Genomic DNA, 23,808 nt, shown 5'->3' with positions numbered 1-23,808 from the left:
AGTGGTTCATGACAGCTGTCAGCTTTCTGACTTGAGTGATGTACTGAAGCATTTAATTGCTAACTGGGGAAGAATATACATGCAGATGAGCAAATCTGGGGAAATAGTATAAGGAGTCCAGTCAGGACACATGGGTTTGAAATACCTGTAAGGGAACCGGGTTTAGCAGGTAACTGTGAAAGGCGCTGAGCATGGACTGAGGGACCAGGGTGGGCAGAGGTCATCAGGAAGCCTTGGGCTCAGATGCAATCACAAGTGATGAGAAAGAGTGAGAAAGCATGGGGAGAGGGCAGATGAAGGTGAAAATCTGGGAATCACGAAAAAGAGAGAGACTAGCCATTGAAGAATAACGAACAGCTTGAAGCCAAGGAGGTGCAAAGGACCAATAGAAAGTAATGCTCTTGAAGCCAAAGGTTTGAAACACACTGGAAGAGCCGACAGTGTCAGGCGCTGCAGACAGGACCGAGAGTAAGTGTGAGTTTAGGACACCATCGGTAATTTTGGCAAAGGCAGTTTCAGTGGAGTAATGTTTTTGACAACTGGATTTCAGACGGTTGAAGAATCAAGAGAAGGTGAGAAGGAGTTGACATTTGGGGAGAGGAAGGATGTGCTTTCCAAAATGTTGCCTATAGAGCAGTAAGCAAGTCAGCCGCTATGGGGGAAGTACAAAACCAAGAGATAGATTTTTTTTTACTGGAGATAAACATAAAAGCGTTCTTAAGAATCAATAAGATGGGCAACCAGTGGAAAAACATATAATAGGAAATAGAAAAAAATATTCGTAATATAATGCAAATAGTCAATAACCGCACCCAAAATTCTACCTTATAAGAAATATAGAAAATGAAAACTTAAACAACAGTCTAATACCAATGTTATCATCCTAAATTGGCATTCAGAACATACTAGTAGTGAAAATAGTTTGGTATAATTTCCTGGAGGGCAATTTGTATATATCAGAAGTCTTAAACGTGTCATACAACTTTTATCTTAAATTTTATTTCTAAGAAATTACATCAATGAAATAATTATGGATGTGCACAATATTTTTCTGCATAAATTTTTGGCACAGAATTATCTGTAACAGATAAAACAAAATATAAAACTTAAAACAGTAACACTTCCAAAAGAAAATATAGGCAAAAACCTGCATGACTTTGAGATAGGCAAAAAATATATATGACATCCAAATCAAGCAAAATTTCTAATAGTTGGGTGGTGATAAAAATTTAAGTTGAGCCATATGATGGCATATATGCATCTATCAGAAATAAATTATGATGCATTATTAAGTTTAAAAAACAGGTATCATTGAAGTATGTTAGTATAATCTTTCTTTATTTAAAAAGAAAGCAGTTATTCAATATTTTACTGAAGGCTCTAGCCAGTGCAATAAAGCAAAAATAAAAATAAAAACATCTAGATTGGAAAGGATTAAATAAAATGGTATTTATTCACAGATAACATGATTATCAATGTAGAAAATCTGATGGAATCTACCAAAAAGTGACTGGAACTAGTAAGTGAATTTAGCAAATTTGCAGGATATAAGCTCAATATATAAAAATCAAATGCATTTCTATATATTAAAAGCAAACTATTATAAATTGGAATCTTTAAAAAAATTATTTGCTTTAGCATTTAAATTAATAAATACTTAGGAATAAATATGACAAAAAATACACAAGACCTGTACATTGAAGCCAATGAAACATTGCTGAGAGAAATTAAAAACCAAAATAAATGGAGAGATTACTGCATTAATTCATTGGAAGACTCAATATTGTGAAGAGGTCAAATTCTCCCCCTAAACTGACCTACAGATTCAACATAATACCAATAAAATTTTCAGCAGGCATTTTTAAAATAAATTATCAAGCTAATTATAAAGTTATGAATTATATGAAATACAAAGAAACTAGAATAGCCAAATAAACTTTGATAAAGAAGGATGAAATTTGAGAAGCCTGATTTAAAGACATATTATAAAGCTACAGGAAAAAGGGCAATGTTGCATAGTTGTCAAGACTGACGAGTAAATCAAGGGACCAAAATAGAGAGTTCAGAAATGGACCCACACACATACAGTCAACTGATTTTTGATTTTTGACAAAGGTACAAAAGCAAGTCAGTAGGAAAAGGATGGTCTTTTTTTTTTTTTTTTTTGACAGCTGGGCCTTACTCTGTCACCCAGGCTGGAGTGCAGTGGTCCGATCATAGCTCACTGCAGTCTGCAGTCTTGAACTCCTACGCTGAAACAATCCTCCCACCTCAGCTTCCCAAGTCTGGAATTTCAGGAGTAAGCCACTGTGCCTGGATCAGTGTTTTTAATAAACATAAAAAAAATTATTATCCATATCTCTATCTCACACCATAAGCAAAAATTAACTCAAAATGTATCCTATAAGTATAAAAACCTAAAACTATAACACTTCTTCTATAAGAAAACATAGGAGAAAACCTTTGTAACTTTGGATTAGGCAAAGATATTTAGATATGACACCAAAAGCAAGAACCATAAGAGAAAAAATTTATATATTGGACTTTGTCAAAATTAAAAACATCCATTCTTCAAAAGTTATTGTTAAAAATGAATTGACAAGCCACATATTGGGAAATAATATGTCCAAATCATATATCTGATAAAAGACTTATATCGTGCATAAATAAAGAAATCTGAAAACTCAACAATAAGAAAATAACTCAATAAATTAAAATGGGCAGGAAATTTTAACAGACATGTTACCAAAGAGGATACATGGATGGCAAATAATCACATAAAATGATGTTCAACATTGTCATTAGAAAAATGCAAATTAGAATCATAGTGACCTACCACTACACACCTATTAGAATGGCTAACATTAAAAAGACTGGATTATACCAAGGGTTGGGGCAGAGTGAAGGAACTAGAACTCTCGCAAACTGCTGGTGGGAAGATAAAATGGTACAACCACTTCTGAAAACAATTTGACAGTTTTTTAAAAAGTTAAACACACACCTTGCATACAATCTAGCCATTCCACCCTAGGTATTTATCCAATAGAAATAGAAATGTATGTTCATACAAAGACTTGCACGTGAATGTTTATATCAGCTTCATTTTCAATAGCCCTAAACTGAAAAAAAAATGCTCATTAACAGGTGAATGAACAAATTGTGATATAGCCATATAATGGATACTATCAGCAATAAAAGAAATAAATATTGATACATGATCCATGATATAACATGGATGAATCTCAAAATAATGTATTTTATCTTGTTGTTTTGTTGAGAAAAAGAAGCCAGACATAAAAGAGCACATACTGTACAATTCCATTTATATAAAACTCTAGAAAATGCATCCTAATCTACAATGACAGAACGCAGAGCACTGGGTGTCTGGGATGGGGAATGAGAGAGATTACGAAAGGGTGATAGGAAACCTTGGGGGGTGATGGACATGCTCACTCTTCTGATTGTGGTGATGGTTTCAAAGGTGTATAACATGTCAAAACTTGTCAACTTTTACACTCTGAAGGTATGCAGTATATATGGCAATTATATCTCAATAACGCTGTCTTTGTAAACAGGGGTTCATTGTCTCACAATTGTTCAGTTCTGCCTTCTTGCTTCTCCCAACTAATCATAGAGCAGAAGGTTTCCCCATTACCACTCCACTAGCTGTGTAAGGCTGAAGCCCTTCCTGTATGTACGGATGCCCTGGCCCACTGTAGAAGGAATGGTCCATGCTGGTTATGCAGATTAAGTACCGAGAGAAACACTGTTGCACAGAAGGGGACACTCCTGCTTGGTAGGTAAATTGGTGGATGGAGATAAATTCAAGTCCTCCTGAGCTCCACTGGTGTGAGGAATGGTAGGCATAGGACACCAGTGCAGATAATCAGAGGTCCTTAAGTAAAGGACAGGAGGTCTTTGAGAGGTGACTCAGTCCGTGTGTGGCTCCCGTCATTTAAACACTGTCTCTCAAAGTGGTCCTTTGTTAGACCTATTCTCCAAGTTCTTCCTGAGCAACAAGACCTCTGTCTGTCAGGCAGCTGCTCATTGCTGTCATCCAGGATCCCAACAGGGATGGATTTTTCTCCTTCCATCCTCTGACCTCTTCTAGTTCAAAGGAACCTGCCTTTCTACTTTCCCAATTGCCAACTACTCCCAGTATCTCCCACCACATTCTGCCAGTGCTCCAAAGACATGAAGATATACAGGAACTCAAATTCCATTCTAAAATGGTCTGAATGTTTACATTTTATGTTTTTGTATGTATACATAAAGAATAAAGGACTAAAGATATACATTGTAAATGGGATTATGAATTTTATTTGTTTTACTTTTCTATGTTTTAATAAAACTAATAAGCTATCGTAAAATAAAAGTTGGGAGATATATAGAAGCAGGTTTTCATGTTGAAGGGAAAGGGGCAATATAGAGAGAGAATTTAAAAATAAATAAAAAATATAATCAAAGCGTCATGGGGAATGATTAATTTGGACTGTAGAGGGACATTCTGTCCTTGTCAATAAGAGGAAAGGAAGTGAGAAGGGTGTGATGCTGTTATAAATATGGGTTTAGTCTGAGGACAGGAAGTTAAGGGAGTTTACCTCATAAGAGTATGTTGTCTGAAGTAAAATCATATTTAGTAACACCCATCACCAACACACCATTTCCTGGTCTTTCTTTTCATTCCCTGGACTACTTGTAGGGGTTTCGAGCTAGTCATCGTCTCTCTAGTTCATCCTCCACACAGCTACGAGAATGGCCTTTCTAAAACCCCAGCAACCCAAAGCCTTCTTACCTTTCTCCTTAGAGATTTGCTTAAACTTAGCCCAAATTTCAAAACTGCGCCCTGGGATGATCCACATCCCTCATCTGCTTTCTGCAAGCGCCTGCAGCTTATCTTCTCTGTTTCTGCACACTTGGTCTCTGTGGGCCGTCCCTGCTTGGGCCGTGTAAATCTGGGTTCAAAGATCAGTCACTTCACCGATTTTGTCCCCAAGTCTACTCACCTCAGCACTTGCTGAGTTAAGCAGCGGCAGAGGAAAAGGTCCCTCAGGAAGCCCATGGTTTGCTTCCCTCCTTCTCCCCAGTTCTCCCCAGCTCACTCAAACTTCTCTTCAGAAAGACAGAAGAACTCTTCCCATTGTCTCATTTGGAAGAGGTCAGCTGATATTCGTGTCCCTTGTGGTCTTGCTTTCCACCCCAAGTCATCATAAAGAAATTTCTTTTGAACAAATTTCATGAAGGAAACCCAAGAAGAGAACTTTCTCCTTCTCCCGACATGTTACACCGTCTGTGGCTACTTTAAGCCCCGTGCTTTGTGGCTTTGGATCGTAATCAGGGGTCTTCACCAACCGGTCCTGCCCAGTCTTCCCCCTCACCTGTGCCCGTTACCTCATGCTCAGACACTCAGTCTTCACAGTTTCCTTAGACAAATCTATTCCACATGACTCTCCGTGTATTTTCACACACCCAAAGTTTACCTCCTCCTCTTTCCCCCTTTGTCATCCTCAGCTCAAGCACTGGAAGCCTTTTATGTTCTTCAATAGAAAGGAGATGTTTAAATGGGAATAGTAAACCTTTCTGCTCCATTTTCAATGTGGATACTGAACTTTTCCCCTTTGCTTTTTATAAGAACAGATTATTAGAATAATATTAGATTGGTTTAGCATTTAATTTCTATCCCCTTGCTGGGATTCAATGGTGTTAGAGAAACTGACAACTGATCTGCAGTGGAAAAAAAGTGTTCATTGTCAAGATTAATAAATAATAATCGTAATAGTAAATAACCGGGAATGAAGGACATAGGGAAAAAAGCAAGGCTAATCCATTTTTAATAGTTTTCCAAAGGGAAAAGAAAGAAAAATGACACACTGTTAAATAAGAACTTTCAAATAGAATTTCTTTCATATTCACTTCTTTTAAGCTTTAGGAAGAAGAATGGAATCTGTTCTAGAATGTGAAAAATTATCACCTGTGTTTCAAGAAATTCCACATACAGAGCATGCAGGCCTCAAGGATCATTACAAGACACAGACTCCCTTGGCATGGGCTCCCAAAGGCCCAGAACAAACCATTCAGATGTCCTTAGAACAGAAATGAGATTCCTAGCACCCCTTCTCCACCCCCATCCCTGAAAGCTTTCTTTGGTTCAAACCAACTTCTCCCTAACTGGAGGAAAACTAGATTTGGGGATGGTAGGATAGGACAGAGTTGCCTTTCTTACACAGCAGAATACTGGAACAAAATTCAGTGTTCCCATGTAAACATGAACGAGCATTTCACATTCTCTCCCACCACCCAGTAGGCTAAGCATCAGTGTTGGGGACCTGGAATCCATTCTAAATGCTGTAAATGAAGAAATCTGGCCACTTGTGGTTGCACAGTCATTCTTTGATTTCCAAACATACCGAGTTCCTGAACCACAAGTTTCATTTCCAGCCTGTGGAGATTGTGTATGTTAATACCTCCAGCCCTTCCCTGGCCCAGTGCTTCCTTGTTTTTAAGTCAATAGGCCACCATTAAATCAATTCAGAAGCGAGCAGTTTAAAGCAAGAGCTTTAATCTAGAAAGAATTTCAGATCTCTTCACAAATCCAATGAAAATCATAGACCCCTTCCCAGAAAAAATAAATGCACGCAATATTTTGCATATGATTAAAAAATGTATATACCCTTAGAAACCCCTAAGGAATCTTTTCGTTAAAAAAGAAATGTCTTCAGTTTTAGGGCAAAATTTTCAACAAAGGTTGAGTCTATTTAATGCCAAAACCAAGTTTAAATGTGATATATTGAGTCCATTAATTACGCTTGATATCAAAGTACTGATTTTTAGATATATTAACTAAAATATTTTTTTAATGTTTAAAAATATTATGATATCCAAATATATTTTCATTAGCGTATTATTATATCCCAAACTGGAATCAGTGTTTAGAGAGATTAAAGTTTCATTGGCTGCCATTTAATTGAAGTAGAATATATATTTATCGGATGTATTTTACATTTTTATGTAGCTAAAAGACTCTGAGAGTAAAAAAAAAAAAAAACATCAACCCAATCACATTACACACAATGTTCAGATGTGACACTGCTGTTAAAACAGGGTGGAAATTGGATGCAAGAATTTTTTTGGCCTATGAAAATGAGCATTGACAGCAGGTTGTCTGTAGACGAGCTGCTGTGGCCGTGTGCAACAGAGGATGCCAAGGAAAAACTTGTCTTCTTCTTTGCTGCCACCCAAAGGAATACTATGAAAAGATATTTCTGCACACACGAATAATAAAATATAATTGAGAAACGGACAGAAGCACTTATGAGACCAAAGCCTATTAGTCCTATTGATGGACAATTCTACAATCCCCTATGCTAAAAAATACACAACATTTCACAGTCGTGACCCTAATATAAACTTCATGAAAGCAGAAATTTCCTGTTGCCTAGCACCTAGAACAATGTCTGACACGTATGATGCTTTAATAATTAGTTCCTGAATGAAAAATCAAATAATAACTTATTGTATTACACTAGGCAAACCGATTCCATGTTCTGGGCCTCAGTTTCCTCACCTAGAAAATTATGGGGTAAAATTGTGTCTTTTCAAAAGTCTTTCTCTCTTCTAATATCCCCAGTCTCTGTGGTTGTGCTTAGTGCATGGACATTTTCTCCTAAACTGCAAGGCTGTCATCATTTTAGGCACAAAGAGTGACCACCAGCGTGTGTGGACCCCACGTGTGCTGTGGATGTTCACTGGAGGGAAAAGACGGAAGTCACACAACAGAAACGGGTTTGGGGAAGAACAGCATCGACGGCAGCGTCAGTTCCAAAATCCTAGGCAAGGGCTTGAATCTATAGGGAAGAGGGAATGTGCTGCCTTGTGAACTGTAATCCAATTATTGCTTTTGTTTTCTGTTTTCTTTATGAAGCCACAGTCTATAATTAAATATCCTCCATAGACACAGCACCTTAGGTTTTCTGCTGGTTCAACATGTCTGAAGCAGCAGTATACTGACTTCTCCTCCAGAGCATATGATATACTATTTTTCACCATAACCTCCAAGAGAAAACAATCAAGTATTGGTTAAATATTTTTAAAAAAAAATTTGTTTCAATGAATGAATTAATTAAATTTAAGTACTTTGTGTTCTTCCATGACAATATTAAATCAACTCGGATTTAGGTGGGTTGGGGGGGGGCAGCGGGGAGGGAGGTGGGAATATGTTCATTCTTGTGAAAAAGTATCAGAGATTACAGGGCTTCTGTAAAATATTTCCCTAAACTTTTCTTTCCTTAGGGAAGTAATTCTCAAACTGCAGCATACAAAAAAGTCCCTCAGAGTGTCTGGTAAGAATGCAGATTCCTAGGTCTTCACCCCCAGATATGGATCTGTGGATCTAGAAATTTGTAATTTTACCCGTTACCCCGACAGTTCTAATGCAAATGTGCCTAAGTACAACATATCGTATCTCCCCTCAGGGAGATCTATAAAATAAGCAGTTTTCCATTTCTCTTTTTTCTGCTCAAATCATCTTCATGTGTGATATCTTTGCTCCCTCTAGTGGATGATTTCACTCAGCAAAATTTTTTCCTATCTTACACATACCTGGCTCAAAGCTTTTAGGAAATCCCATCTGTAATAAAAATCTTGAAAGGAAAAAACAATAGGTCAGGACAAAGTTTATAAGAAAAATTATTTTAGTAGTCTAACATCAAACTCATATATATTTACATATATAATCAATATGTAATATACATATATTTTATAGAGAAATTTTTAATCCTGATATAGTTTTGTAATGTAGCTAATTGGTTCTATAAAAATAATTCAATAACATTTAATTTACTGGGAACAATATTTTTAGGATGTTTATACCGGTAGGACTGATATTCTCACACCCCATTTTTCTAGTAAACTGGCGACACATCAACACGACAACTCGAATCTTCCTAACTGCTCCCATCTGAGCATCTTTTCAGTCTTGGGTGGTCCTTCTGACATCTCTTCCTGTTGGCTCCTAAGATCCACAGCTCTTTACAAGATCACAAAAGTCTTGGTGTCTATTTTGCACTTTGTGGCTTCTCTCTCTCTCTGATAACCTTTGCTAACAAGGACTATCAATTACTTCCAGGGTCACAGACTCAGTTGCCCACAGTTGCCACGCAGGTGATATATACACGTCAAGTAAGCTGGGTGTAAACCAAACAGAGTGGCGGGGACTCAGGCAAACTGAGTTTGCTACATTTAAAGAAATGCAAGGAAGAGGAATTTTTTTTTTTTTTTTTTTTTTTTTAGCCGGAGTCTCACTGTGTTGCCCTGGCTAGAGTGCCGTGGCGTCAGCCTAGCTCACAGCAACCTCAAACTCCTGGGCTCAAGCGATCCTCCTGCCTCAGCCTCCCGAGTAGCTGGGACTACAGGCATGCGCCACCATGCCCGGCTAATTTTTTCTATATATTTTTAGTTGTCTGATTAATTTCTTTCTATTTTTAGTAGAGACGGGGTCTCGCTCTTGCCCTGGCTGGTTTCGAACTCCTGAGCTCAAACAATCCGCCTGCCTCAGCCTCCCAGAGTGCTAGGATTACAGGTGTGAGCCACCGCGTCCGGCTGGAAGAGGAATTTTTTAAGGCCCACTGTGGTCCTAATAAAACATCGCTGAACCATACGAAGCTTTGTTTCATAAACCTGATTTACGTGCCAGCTTACTGTGTGCCAATTATCTATGTATGTTACCTCGTACAATTCTAGCAAACACTGTACAAGAGATAGTATTGTTATCCTAATTTTACCAGTGACGAAACAGATATTAGGAGGAGATGTTACTTGCCCCGAGTCAGACAGGGGTCTCTACTCCAGGTCTGTCTAACCCAGGAGTCTAAGTTCTCAGTGACTTCACTCCAACGCTTCTCTGACCATGTGGCTTTTTGCCTGTTCCACTTGACTCTCACATTGTGCCCTTCTCCTCACCCACCATCCTGGAGCCCCTGTTCCTACCACAGGTCTCTGCTCCACCTCGCTCTTTCCAGTATCTTCCATGTCCTCTCGGCCTCTGACTCTACTAGTATCTTTGCAGTTGGACAGTTTCTCATCTGGCAGTTGACACCTCTCTCTGCAGCAGCACTGTGCATCGTGTCTCCTACAGCACCACTGAGTCACAATTCTTAGTACATAGTCCTCACATTGTAAACTAACGTGACATGCATATCAATACCATGTATGTTTACTACTATTGCTTTAAATAAGTGCACCTTTTCTTAGAGCTTCAAAATGGTATTTCAACAATGCTTGGATTTCTGTTACAAGTTCCATTTTCCCTGCTACCACCCCTCTACTTTTCTACTCAACTGAGCTGATCCATGTACTATTATAAATACTGTAAAGTAATGTGAGTTCTTCTGGGTTAAAGTACTATTATATCAGCCTCAACAATTTTTTTGAAAAGTAAGTCCTCGTGCAGAAATCCAAGTGAATTACCTTTTGAGGAAAATAGCCATTTCTTTCACTCATCCATTCTCAGGTGGTTTCTCGGATTTTGCAATTACTAAAGTAGTCAAATTAGCATCCCTGGGGCTGTGTTGGGACCTTTCAGTCAGACTGCTTCCTATGTCCTCCTTTACTCGTGGAAGACATAATTCTAACCCACACACCCACATTAATGCTTTCAGTTTATTTGGAATGTTTGAGTCTCTTTAATTTTTTTGTGAAATCTGTCACCCAGAACAGTATTTTGGGGGAAGACATAAAACCTTAACATAACATTTTGTATTAGAAAAAAAGAATGAGAAGTTACTGGAGCATGTATTATAACCTGTGATATTTATTTCATTCTTAACAGAAAATAAGCCATCATTGTGCCCTCTTAGATGACTCTGTCTAGCATATGCAAAGTAACTCATCCACTTACCCTTCTCATCTTTGTTCACAGAGTTAACAAAAACAGACTGTATTTCCCTGCAATGAGATTCAATATTCACACAATTCTATTTGTACTTGGAAAATAGATGGGGGGCTTTGGCTGACTTAATTCTGCATGAGCAGATCCCATCTTTATCCTCTCATTAATGAGATGTTGTCAACATCCTGCATTAATCTAGATGGTAAAGACAACTGAAGTCTAATTGGATATGACACTGCAAGTTTCAAGTTATGACAATCACTAAAATTTATTGAATTCTTTGTGCCTGATATTTTTCCGCATTTACATGCATTAAGTCACTTAGACTTTACCATGCAAAGTAGGTGCTACTCTTATCACCATTTTGCAGATAAGGAAATGGAAGAACAAAGAAATAACTCACCCAAGGTCACATAGAACTTAGTGGCAGAGCTAGAATTTGAACACAACGCCCTCATTCTTTTCTTTTCTTTTCTTTTTATTTCAAAATACTACGGGGTACACAGTTTTTGGTTACATGATTTGCTTTTGTACAGTTTGAGTCAAAGTTATAAGTGTGTCTTTCACCCAGATAGTGTGCATTGTACCCATTAGGTGTGGATTTACTCATCCCCTCCTCTCCGCTCCCACCTACTTGATTTCCACTGAGTTTTGCTTCCATATGTGCATATAAGTGTTGATAGCTTAGTTCCAATTTAGTATTGAGTACATGTGGTATTTGTTTTAACATTCTTGTGATACTTCAATGAGAACAGTGATCTCCAGTTCCATCTGGGTTGTTACAAATGATACTAGATCACCTTTTCATGGATGAGTAGTACTCCATGGTATACATATACCACATTTGACTAATCCACTCATGTATTAGTGGACACTTGGGTTGTTTCCACATCTTTGCAACTGTGAATTGTGCTGCTATAAACATTCAAGTGCAAGTGTCTTTTTTATAAAATGTCTTTTTTCCTTTCAGTAAATAGTAGTGGGATTGCTAGATCAAATGGTCGGCCTACTTTTAGTTCTTCGAGGTATCTCCATACTACTTTCCATAGAGGTTGTACTAGTTTGCACTCCCACTAACAGTGTATAAGTGTTCTTTTCTCTCCACATCCACCAGCATTTGTTGTTTTGGTACTTTTTGATAAGAGCAATTGTCACTGGAGTTAGATGGTATCTCATGATTTTGATTTGCATTTCCCTAATGATTAGAGATGTTGAGCATTTTTTCATATGTTTGTTGGCCATTAGTCTATCTTCATTTGAAAAGTTTCTGTTCATGTCTTTTGCCCACTTTTAACAGAGTTGTTTGATTTTTTTCTTGCTGTGCTTGAGTTCTTTGTAGATTCTGGTAATGAGCCCTTTATTGGATATATAGCATAGTGCCCTCATTCTTAACAAGTACACCTTGGATCACAGGCAGAATACACTGCAAAATTTCATGATTCATTCCTCAGGGATGAATTCAACAAGGCCTGGGTGTGTATGTTGGGAACTAGCTTGCCCAGATGAATCTGTTAAGCAGCCAACACTGAAAGCTACTTCTAAATATAAAGGACTTCTAGAACTGAATAATTGTTATTATTATTCACTTCCATGCTCAGGGAGTGCACATCACTCAGTAGTTCAGAATGCAAATGACAACTCAAACTGAGTGGCAGCAAAATGAAACCACTGATTTTAGGTTCTCAGGTATTCCTCTTTTTGGGGGACAGTTTATAAATCAATTTTCAACAAGACTACCAATTGCTTGCAGTGTTATCTTTACCCTAACCTGAGTATCAAAGATCTTTATTCTATCCGAGATATCAATAACTCCTTCTGCCAATTCTAAATAAACATGTGTACAACTATCCCAAGATGGTAGTCATCCATCTGTTATGTGTATTTGGATTGGAGACCTCCTAGGTTCATCTGGACACATGGCCCATACCTCGCTGTTTCCACTTGAAATTTCTTTGGATGTAGATCCGAACCCCTTGTGCACTATTAGACCATTTCCCTCCTGTCCTGTTATCAAGAGAAACAGAGGAGCTGCATTCAATTACAAATTATATATAATATCCCTTCACATTGGCCCAAGCACAGAAAACGCCAAATAATTATAATGGGTGGACCCAAGGTGTAAGAGAACTAAGAGGAAAAAGATTTTCTAAGAAATTATAGCATATTCACAGAGCATTTGTAGATATTAAGTCTGAGGTTTTGACTCTCAGTAAGAAAGCTAGGGAACCCACGTGCGTTCTTGTTTGTAATTCTATGGGGGGACAAGGTTGTGCCGTGCACACTTTCTGACCAGTGTCCAATAGTGAGCACCTTAACTACTCAGTGAACTTACCCGACTGCCCACCGCCTGCATGGCTTTCTTATTCCCTCCCTATCCTCAGGTTTGTAGCAGATTTCATTAAAGGTCTAAAGAGGTCAGATATTTCTTCTGGTGTTTTCAAATACATTTTTAAAAGGGAAATTATTTACCACAAGGCGTGTCTGTGAATTTGAAGATTCATTAAGGTCTCAAGAGTTCTCATAATTGTCTGTTGTTTAGTTCTCTTTCAAAATATTGGAAGTTGTAACTAATATAATTAGATTTGAATAGGCTTTCCTGTTACCCTAAACACTAATTTTAAAATAAAAAAATGAAACAGTTTGTTTTAGTGGTTAATGAGCTAACTTCAAACCACTATATTTTCTCTCAAACAAATTCACTAATTTTGTAAATTTTTCACTCAACCTGAAATATTTACGTCACAGCCAGAAAACCAAACTTGTTCATTGATTTCCTGTCCTTGGACTACTAATTAGCTTGTGACAGGGAGTGACAAGTGCTACCTCTAATATAGACTCCACTTAGGTCACGATGCATCTCTGGTGTGTCATTCATTAGGCAGGTAGTTCTCAAACTTTAGCTTGCATCAGAATCACCTGAAGCCTTGTTAAAACCTTTCCTATCACAAAATCTTTTGTGAGCTGCTATTGAATTTCAGAATCACAATTATTAAACCAAAGCACTTTCATGACAGCTTTGTTCAAGTAAGATTTCTATTCTTATCTTCTCAATCCATTCCTCACTGTGAAGGTTTGCAAAATTTATTGGAACTTTGTTTACAAACCTGAAAAGACAATATTATGAAAGGTGTTTTATAAAATGCATTGATTTCTGCCGGCGCCATGCAGTGAATATTGCATGCAGTAATGTAATCGTTCGGAAGAGGGCACTGTGGCATCACATTTGCTCGTGTGCGGTCTCTGAGTTTCAGAATGGTTCCTGTAGGGATTTATAAAGTGGACACGGTTGATGGTCCCCTTACACTTCACTTCTCCTTGAAACATTACTGAGATTTACAAGTGACAACCTCAGAGCTTCTGCTGTCTGGAACTAGATGAGTTTTTACAAATGTTTTGTCCTGTCCTTGTCAGATCCACTGATGTTTTTGAGGCTCATTTGTTTTGAATAGTGAATTCCAGCCATTTCATCAAATTGCTCCATAGATACAAGAAGCCCCAGTTTTAAGGTGTTTTTAAGCCACTTTTACAACTGACGGTTGACTTAGTATGAATATTTTGTTACTGAAGTTATTCTCATACACTTAGAACACTTCGGAAATTTAAACACGTGGAGCTACTTTTCTGCACCATCCTACATTTTTTATTTGGCTATATTAAATACTGAGATAATTCAAGGAATATTTATTAAATCACAAAATGCTATTGCCAAATGAATATATTCTATGATTATACAAGTTATTCACATTAACATTACAGTAAATCAATACCAAAACATGATTTTAAAAATCAGTCTTTCACAGATATGATGTGAAATTTTGATTAAAGTCATAGTAACACTAAAATCTTCTCAATGTTGATTAATTTAAAATAGAGTCTAAATTGAGGCATCTGTTTATTCCTTATCCACATTATTAAGATTTCTCTATTATTTCACTTGGAATAATACATAAATATAGTCTGATGCAAAACAAAGTGCAAGATGAAGTATGACTTGTTGGTTAACTCTAGAAGAGCCCTATGAGGAAAATTATGTGATGACTGGCCAGTAAGAGGAGGATAGATGGTGTTTGCGAAAAAATATTTTTTTTCTCTAAAATGTTTAAAAAGCTCTCTGGAGCATCAAGGTCATACTTTAAGTATTTTGTTCTCTTACAAATGAAATTAGAGGATCTTAATCTTTAGACTGGAAGAGAATGTAGGAATTGCCTATTTAATTTTTTCATCAAGAAGTGCATTGGGCAACAAGTAGCAGAAACCTGGGAAATAATGGCTTAATCGCAGAGGCCTTCATTTTCTTCACATGTAACAGGGCGTCCAAAGGTGAGCGATTGCTGATTGGGCTGAGGTCTCTCCAATTCTCAAGACTTTGCCTTGAGCGTGCAAGATGGCTGTCGACACTATTCCTGTTATTTACAAATTCCAGGCCACAAAAAGAGAAAAGGAAGGAAAGGACAAAGGGACAATTCCTGTATCAGAAAGGCAAAAGCTCAACATCCAAGTAGATATCCACTCCCATCTCACTGGTGGAAAATAGTCAATGTCCACTTCTGCCAAGGAAGGTTGGAAAGGCAGCTTTAATCTGGGCACAACGCCGACCATAGTAAAATTGGTCTGTCAATAAAGGAGGAAGCGGAGAATGGTTATTCTCTTCCTCTACCTCTCTGTCACAGCCTCTGCTGCAATCTGCTCCTCATGAAGATGCAGCGAGCAGGGCCCACTGAGAGTAAGCGATTTCACCCATGTCTCAAAGCTGATAGCAGGGCCAGGACTTTATGTAAGATAATGTACACCTTCTTGGTTTTGGTTGAGTTGTGCATTGAATTCTGCGTGTATACTGGTGGAGGGGGGAAGGAGTAGGGTCTTCTGAATTTTACTTTAGCAAGGGCATAATGTTGTAAAGAATCATGGATTATTAAAAGCTTGGCACACCAGTTCACCTCTAATAAAATCACAGTGATTTGATTTTCTTATGGAAATAATGCAAAGAAAAATAAAGACACAATTCCTAACGTAGAAATGAAGTGATACTGCAACTATAAAAACATTAAAATTTATTTTGGAGACTATTTCTTCAAAGTGAATATAGGAACCATTCCGTCTACAAACCTTCACTTACTTCTGTAAAACTTGTGGTCCTCTTCTTCTCCCAGACTGAGGGAGCCCTCACCTTTCCAAGGAGTGTGATTACGAGGCAATGGTCGTCATAGCAGTTACAACCCACATGGCAGAAGAAAATCAAGGATGCTTTAACAGGGGCTTCAAAGATTTTCTCCCATTGTTCCAATGGTAAAATTTGTTTTTCTACAGGAGTTCGAGACCAGCCTGAGCAAGTGCGAGACCGCGTCTCTACTAAAAAAATAGAAAGAAATTAGCTGGACAACTAAAAATATATATAGAAAAATTAGCCAGGCATGGTGGCGCATGCTTGTAGTCCCAGCTACTTGGGAGGCTGAGGCAGTAGGATTGCTTGAGCCCAGGAGTTTGAGGTTGCTGTGAACTGATGCCACGGCACTCTAGTATACATTCAAGAATGCAAAACTATGTCCAGTTATATAATAATCCAAGAAGACAATGTTACCTACTACTACTTCTAGCCTAGTACTACAAAGAAGTGATAGGCAGGAACCAAAAAAGAGATGTTTTCTAAAAACTGTACAATATTAAAACTGTCTCATTCATGTTAAAGGTGAGGAAACTATAGACTTGCTAAACAGAAATAACTTGATTTAATTCACATGGAGAATAGAAAATTATTTTTGTTTTCACTTTAATCTATATTTGTTATATATGACTCTGCCAATTATGATTTCATTTCTCTCCAAACATGAAGATTTATTTGAATTTAATAGTGACATCCGAAATTGCAGCTATTTAATGTTTTCCTTCCACTCACGATCTACGTCCGGGAAATAAAAGGGGAGTGAAATTTCTTAGTTAGAAATTCGGTTTTGTGTGGTTCCTTTCTGACTTCAGTGGGAGAAACTACAGATGACCACGAGCGAAAGGAGGAAAATATTCTGCTCTGTCACATTCCATGTCATCGCGATCACCTGTGTGGTTTGGTCCTTGTACGTACTGATAGATCGGACAGCAGAGGAAATCAAGCAAGGCAACGACAACGGTAAGAGCATGTCTTTCTCCTTTGTTCCTCTCTTGGATTCTAATGATGATACCCAGAGGTGGAAAAGGACGCTAATTCCCCAGTTTAGGTCTTCAAGTGTGATACACTAGCAAAAACCAGTACTTGCTGTTGAGTCTTCTCCAATTATGTTACTGATTAATACTCTGACTATAAAGAATTGACTATATGGGGTCCCAAGCTGAGATTTATTTATCAAATCCATATAAAACTTGGCAGGGAGTAGCACACAGGTGGCATACACCACTTCCGGTGTTTCAGGAGCTGAGTAAGGATCAGGTTATGCCTGATGTGATAAGACAAACGGTTATAAAAATGCAAGGCGTTTTCATTTTATTTAATTCACTCTAGTCATTTCTTCCTTTACAGCATAAATAATACTATCACATTGGGGATTAAGTTAAAGAAATAAAGCAAATAGTGAAGCATGGATAAGATGACATTCCAGTGAACGATGTGTTATAGCTTCTTAGTACTATACAATTTGACAGAACGGGCTGGCACTATGCTTTGAAATTTTAGTCATGTGAAGTTTGATCGTGAAGGATGGTGTCAAGTCTGCAAAGAAAGATGTTTCAAAATCAGTAAGGCATATTCTAACATTTAAAGTGGATAGGTCATTTAAGACAGAAGCAAAAATAGGAAGCACAATAGCTATAAAATATTATTTTCACATCTAAATGTCCCCAGTTCTGTTTCTCATCGGGCTCTGTGGGCTTTAGTCTGCTGTAAATCACAGCTGGTAAAACAGTGAGAAACATCCCCACAGCCCCCCAGGAAACGATGTTAAACCACCGAGGCCACTGAAAAGAAAAATTGTTCGAATGATAACATTTTTTTAAGTTAGTAATGTTATGTAAAATGTTTGCATATTCCCCCAAGCCCCATCCCCTCAAAAAAAGAAAATTAAAGAAAAAGATGGGAGGAAATGAGACAAAAAGAAAGAAGGAAAAGAATTAAAACAGGGGTCCCCAAACTATGGTGAGGTGTATAATTATTTCATTATATAATTATTTCATTACTATTACATTACTGTAATGTAATAGTAATACAAATAAAGTGCACAATAAATGTAATGCGCTTGAATCATCCCGAACCCCCCCCCCCCGTCGGTGGAAAAATCATCTTCCGTGAAAACGGTCCCTGGTGCCAAAAAGGTAGGGGACTGCCGTTATTAAAACTCAGAAAGGTTTGTCATAATACTTCCGTGTTTCTTCGTGTGGATTCATAAATGCAGAAGGCGAAGACGGGCCATTGTCACGTTCTACCACCAGGTGGCAGCAGTGCACAGCAGTGTGCGCTCGCTCCGCGCCATCAGGAAGCAGAACCCGGCCGAGTGGACAGAGAGGACTAAGGCCGCGCCCTGCGCACTGTAGATGTGGTTTGTGACTTATGTAGTCTCAGCGAGAGGATGTGACAGAGTCGCAGGTGCCACTGTCCTCTTCTGAGAGGCAATGAAAGTACTGTTGAGTCAAGTCTAAATGCTAGAAAAACAGGGTGGGGTTTTTTGTTTTTATTTATTTGTTCAGTATTAACTCATTTATATACCATATATATCACACTGCATTGTTTGCAATTATATTATGTATTGTTTCAGAGATTCTGGATTTTAAAATGTCCTATTACATCCCTGTTAAGTAAGTTCCCCGAGGGAAGGACCTTCCCCCACCCCACCCCACCCACCCAATCCATGTCCTCTCTAGACATAGGTATTGGCCCAAGCCAGCAAACAAAACGTGTGCGACAGACTCTGCAATCACGTAGGGATGAAAAAACAGAAGCACCCCTACTTCCCCTCAGCCAATACACTACCTTAGGACTGAAGCATTTTTCCAGCAATTAAGGGCAGATCTGATGGCTAGAGACTTAATATTTTTTGATAACAAATTTAAAGTTCAGTGTTTCAGAACCATAAATGTGCCCCGAGGTGATACAGTCTCTCGCAGCAGTCGTCCGGACTTGGCCTCTCTGAGGCAGAAGACTGCAGGGCTCCTGTTCTCCTCAAGCCACAGTAAAGGGAAAAAAAGTTAATGGAACCTGTCCTAGAATAACAAGAAGCAGCAATCTTTTCTTGTCCATGTGTAGACCCCCACAGACACCCACAAGAAGACCCTCTCTTACACTGATTTTATTCAACAGCACTTCTAAGACATATGAACGAATAGTGATCATTTATCCTACAATGAACATGATTGTCTTAGCTTCAGCCACCAAAGTCTCTCCAGAACCCAAGAAACCCACGGCCCCATGATTCTTTCCATTTGTCTCTCAGTCTCGCTGCCCAGTCTATAGACCCCAGGGTATTCTTACATCTTCAGCTGCCATGTCTATGCTGATAACCTCCCAAATTTATCTCCAGCTCATAGTGTACTCCACCCATGCATCCACCTACCTCCTAATGTCTGCCTCCTGCTGAAGGTCTTCCAGGCATCCCAAGTTCAAAATGTCCCATCTCATAATCCATGACCACTTCTCACTCTAACACCTGTGGGAGAGGCATCACCAATACCCAGGAGCCAAATCCAACATACAAATTTCGTTCCTCATCACCTCTCTCTTTTACCTTCAATCAGTCACCAAATCCTATTTTTTCTGTCCCATATGCCTCTGGAATCCATCCATTTCTTTCTTTCCCCACTGCTGCCATTCATGTGCAAACTGTCATTTTTTTACTTAAAACCTGCAAAGGCAGCCAGGCCTGGTGGCTCCCACCTGTAATCCTAGCAGGTCTGGGAGGCCGAGGCAGGAGGATCACTTCAGTTCAGGAGTTCAAGACAAGCCTCAACTAGAGCGGGACCCCGTCTCTACCAAAAGTAGAAAAAAATTAGCCGGGTGTGATGGATGCGCGCTCCTGCAGTCCCAGCTACTCAGAGGCTGAGGCAGCAGGACTGCTTGAACCCAGGAGTCTGAGGTTGCAGTGAGCTTTGATGACACCACTGTGCTCTAGCTGGGGCAACAGAGTGAGACCCTATCTCAAAAACAAATAAAACTGCAAAGACTTCTTAACTAGACTTTCTCCAGTTTTACCCATCTTCAACCCATGCTCAGTAATGAAATCACAGCAAATTTACAAAAATGCAAATCTTATCACATCCTATACCCACTCAACCATTAAAATGTAACCGAAACTCCTTGGTGGGACTGGGCTGCCCCATGACCTAGCCATAGCCAATGAGGCTGAACATTCTCTCAGCCCTTCACATCTACTTCCCAACACTTGCTCCTCTCTTGGGTCTGTGTAAAATGTTTGCTTCCAACTTCTCTTGCCCACCATCACCACATGCACACACTTACACTCTTGTATGTAAGGTTCAGGCTCTTTCAAACTTTCCAAATGGATTCAATTTGCTAATATGTTGTTGAGGATTTTTGCACCTATATTCATGAGAGATATTGGTCTATAACTTTCCTTTAGAGTTATGTTTTTATCTGATTTGATATTAGGTAGTGCTGACTTCATAGAATGAGTTAGGAAGTGTACCCTCTGCTTCTATTTTCTGGAAAGTAGAGAATTGATGTAATTTCTTCTTTGTATATTGGCAGAATCTACTAGTAAAACTATCTGGGCCTGGGGCTTTCTGCTTTGGAAAGTTATTAATTTTTTATTTAATTTTTAATAGATATAGGCCTATTCAGATTATCTATTTTTCCTTGTGTGGGCTTTGGCCAATGATATTTTGAAGTATTATTTCCATTGGGATCAAGTATGTATTCAAGACGATGATTACTATGAGTTAATCAAATCATAAAGAAGTCCTTGCAAATTAGGAGTTAGAAAAATATGATCTTTGTTACTGGTAAAGGTTCTAATAAATTATGCTGCAAATATTTAATCCACTGCAAAATTAAATTTTAGGTTTGATTACTGAAAGAAGCATAGAATTCATTTTAGACTGACAATGCCAAACAGCAACAAATGAATAAAACATCAACAGTAGTGAGAGGCTTTTCATATTTTTGACAATTCCTTTTAGGATCAGAGAGCATTTTTTCTCAAGATTTCAAAGGAAGAGTTAAAGTCAAAGCATTTTAAAAACAAAAAGAGTTTACTTGCAAAGGTTCAAGGGAGTCAGACTTCAGAAAGACTGGCTCACCAAATGAAAAACATAACAGGCATTTAAAGAAAAACATAAAGAAAATCGACATAATTACTAAACTTGCATTAGTTGTTCATGGTGGAAAAAAATAAAATCTTATCACATGATTATCATATCCAAAAAGGTTTGACATAACTTGAAACATCAGCTATGTAAAAGTCAAGGATAAAATTATCCTTTCTGGGAGTCTGGGAATATAAGAAATGCTCAATGTTTCATTATTTTGGGACCAAAAATGGAGAGGGTGACCCTGTTACTTTTGGTTAATCTTCAAGTACAAAGTGCTTCATCATGATGTAAACAGGGCATAGCATTTGCTTTGTTTCCAGAAGCATAAAGCACATGCCATTACTACAAGATACAGGTAGAATATTTCTTATAACTCTATCATTGTTATAAGTAAATAAAAACCCAAAGTAGAATCATTGACTCTCATTTACTGTGGTTTCTATGCATTTCCACCAGTCTTTCCTGGTGCACCATACTGAGCTATACTCTTTTACTTGACAACTTTTCACATAAATGAAGACAGCTGTTATGTTCCCTGCACCATCCTGATGTTGGCAAGAGGTGGACTCTTGACCATCATCTATCTAACATTCATAATATTAATAATGTGTGGCCTAAATACTCACTGTTGTAGTTACAGAAACTCCTGTGAAATAATTTTTAAATTGTTTCTTTGTAAAAGAAAGCCTGTTACTAATAATGGTGATGGAAATTAAGAGAAAATATAGATGTCTAAGAAAGTGATAGTTCTCAGTGACAAATATGATTTACGGAACAAATGACTAAAATCCTTAATCTTTTGTGTGTCCAGGCTCAGGAGTTCTCTCTTTCTCTCTCTGGTGACTGTTGTAGCTTCTTCTTTTCCCTTCCCTTTTCCCTCCTTCCTTCTTTCCTTCCTTCTTCCTTCCTTTTTTTAATTTCAGAAAGGAATGAGGGTGAAGGGGAGGATCTATACATATAAGCCCATACATGTACCCACTACTTTATCTTCTTAAAAAGATTTTAAATTCTGATTCTTACACTTAGGAGGTTCACTGTCCTTCCTTAAAGATTTAGCTATAAGGGATAAATGTCAAAGTTTCCAAATGTCCAAATCTAGCACAGTATCTGATAATTATCAGAGGTACTTGATGCTAGGAGAAACAGAGATCATTACAGTGGCAGGAAAGAAAATTTCCTCATATACAATTTTAACAATACATTTAGGATATTTGAAAGGCATTATGCCAATTCAGGTTATAAGTCTTACTAGTTATTAACAATATATTCCTTATCAACATAATTTAGCAAGCAGGTATGGTATTTTGAAGGGGCCATAGAAAACAATGACCAAATCCACTGATAACAATTTATTGATAACATTCTCTCTTTCGTATTTCAAAGGTGTCCTTGAATGGCCGTTTTGGACAAAACTGGTTGTGGTGGCCATTGGCTTTACAGGAGGTCTCGTCTTCATGTACGTGCAGTGTAAAGTCTACGTTCAGTTGTGGCGCAGGCTGAAGGCCTACAACCGTGTGATCTTTGTACAGAATTGCCCAGACACTGCCAAAAAACTGGAGAAGAACTTCTCGTGCAATGTAAACACAGACATCAAGGACGCTGTGGTAGTGCCTGTGTCACAAACAGGTACAAATTCACTGCCATCTGCAGAGAGCGGCCCCCCTGAAGTTGTATCAGTTTGATGGAACCAGTTGAGAGTTTCTTCACTGAGGAGTATCTTTCTAGCCCTCAGCCACTACAAGTGACAGAAGTGATCCTGAATTATTCACTTCCTTTAGCTCCTCCTTTCTCCTACTGACGCATTTTTCCTTACTTTGCTCAAAAAGGAAAGGAGAACACACCAAATGACCAGGATCCCATGAAGTATAGCCTGAAGTGTGATATGGAAATCTAACAATTAAGAACCACTGGAGCAATGGATGCTTTTAGGCAATGGTAACAATTAAATGGACCGTGATACTCTTTGTAGTAGCAGGGGAGAAGTTCAAAATTGCAAACTTGAATCGCAATGTGTATTTCTTCTAGGGCCTTGTAATGTTAATTATCTCATTTGGAAATAACAAACATATTTGGTTTTAAGCCTGACATTGTCTGCATTATCACTGAGTCACATTGGAAGCAAACTCGGAGGATGCATATTTTGATATACTCGGACAGCTAACAGATTTTTATGGGCTATAGTGGAGTCCAGTTATTTTGACAGATGCATGTTTTTAAAACAGATGCAATATACATTTGAGGATATTGATACTCAGAATTGTTTAAATCATGAACCGAAGATTTTCAGAGAATTTTTGGGTTTAATTAGTTCTGTTAAATACCCACAGAAATCAGCTATCAGGTCCTCTATTTTGTCTCGCCCCTCTAACACAATGCTGTCCAATAGAAATAGAACATGAGCCACAAATGCAGGCCACATATGTAAATTTTTAATTTCCTACTAGCCCCATTAGAAAAGACAAAAATAAGTGGTGAAATTAATTTTGATAATATTTTTTATTTAACACTATATATATAACTTATTTCAACTGACATCAATATAAAAAGTTATGGAGATAGGATAATTTACATCTCTTTTTTTGAACCAAGTTTTCAAAATCCAAAATTCACTTTGTATTTTACAGCACACCTCAATTTGAATTAACTTTATTGGATAGCGCAGCCCCCAAATTAGAGAC

The 23,808-nt window shown here is 38.0% G+C and overlaps 1 protein-coding gene across 1 annotated transcript in view; it reads left to right on the top strand.

Annotated features, from left to right (window-relative positions):
- Nucleotides 1-22,833, top strand: part of MARCH1 (membrane-associated ring finger (C3HC4) 1, E3 ubiquitin protein ligase) — a 306,701-nt gene extending 283,868 nt beyond the window's left edge. Inside the window, exons 5-6 of the mRNA XM_012646104.1 lie at nt 16,859-17,006; nt 22,514-22,833. Coding sequence (XP_012501558.1) covers nt 16,859-17,006; nt 22,514-22,812 — 447 coding nt within the window. The 3' untranslated portion in view covers nt 22,813-22,833. The remainder of the gene's footprint in view (nt 1-16,858; nt 17,007-22,513) is intronic.
- The last annotated feature ends 975 nt before the right edge of the window (nt 22,834-23,808 follow it).

The sequence above is a fragment of the Propithecus coquereli genome, unplaced genomic scaffold, assembly GCF_000956105.1.
Source record: "Propithecus coquereli isolate 6110/MARCELLA unplaced genomic scaffold, Pcoq_1.0 Scaffold240, whole genome shotgun sequence".
Classification (NCBI taxonomy): Eukaryota; Metazoa; Chordata; class Mammalia; order Primates; family Indriidae; genus Propithecus; species Propithecus coquereli.
This window is presented reverse-complemented; position numbering and strand designations above follow the sequence as displayed.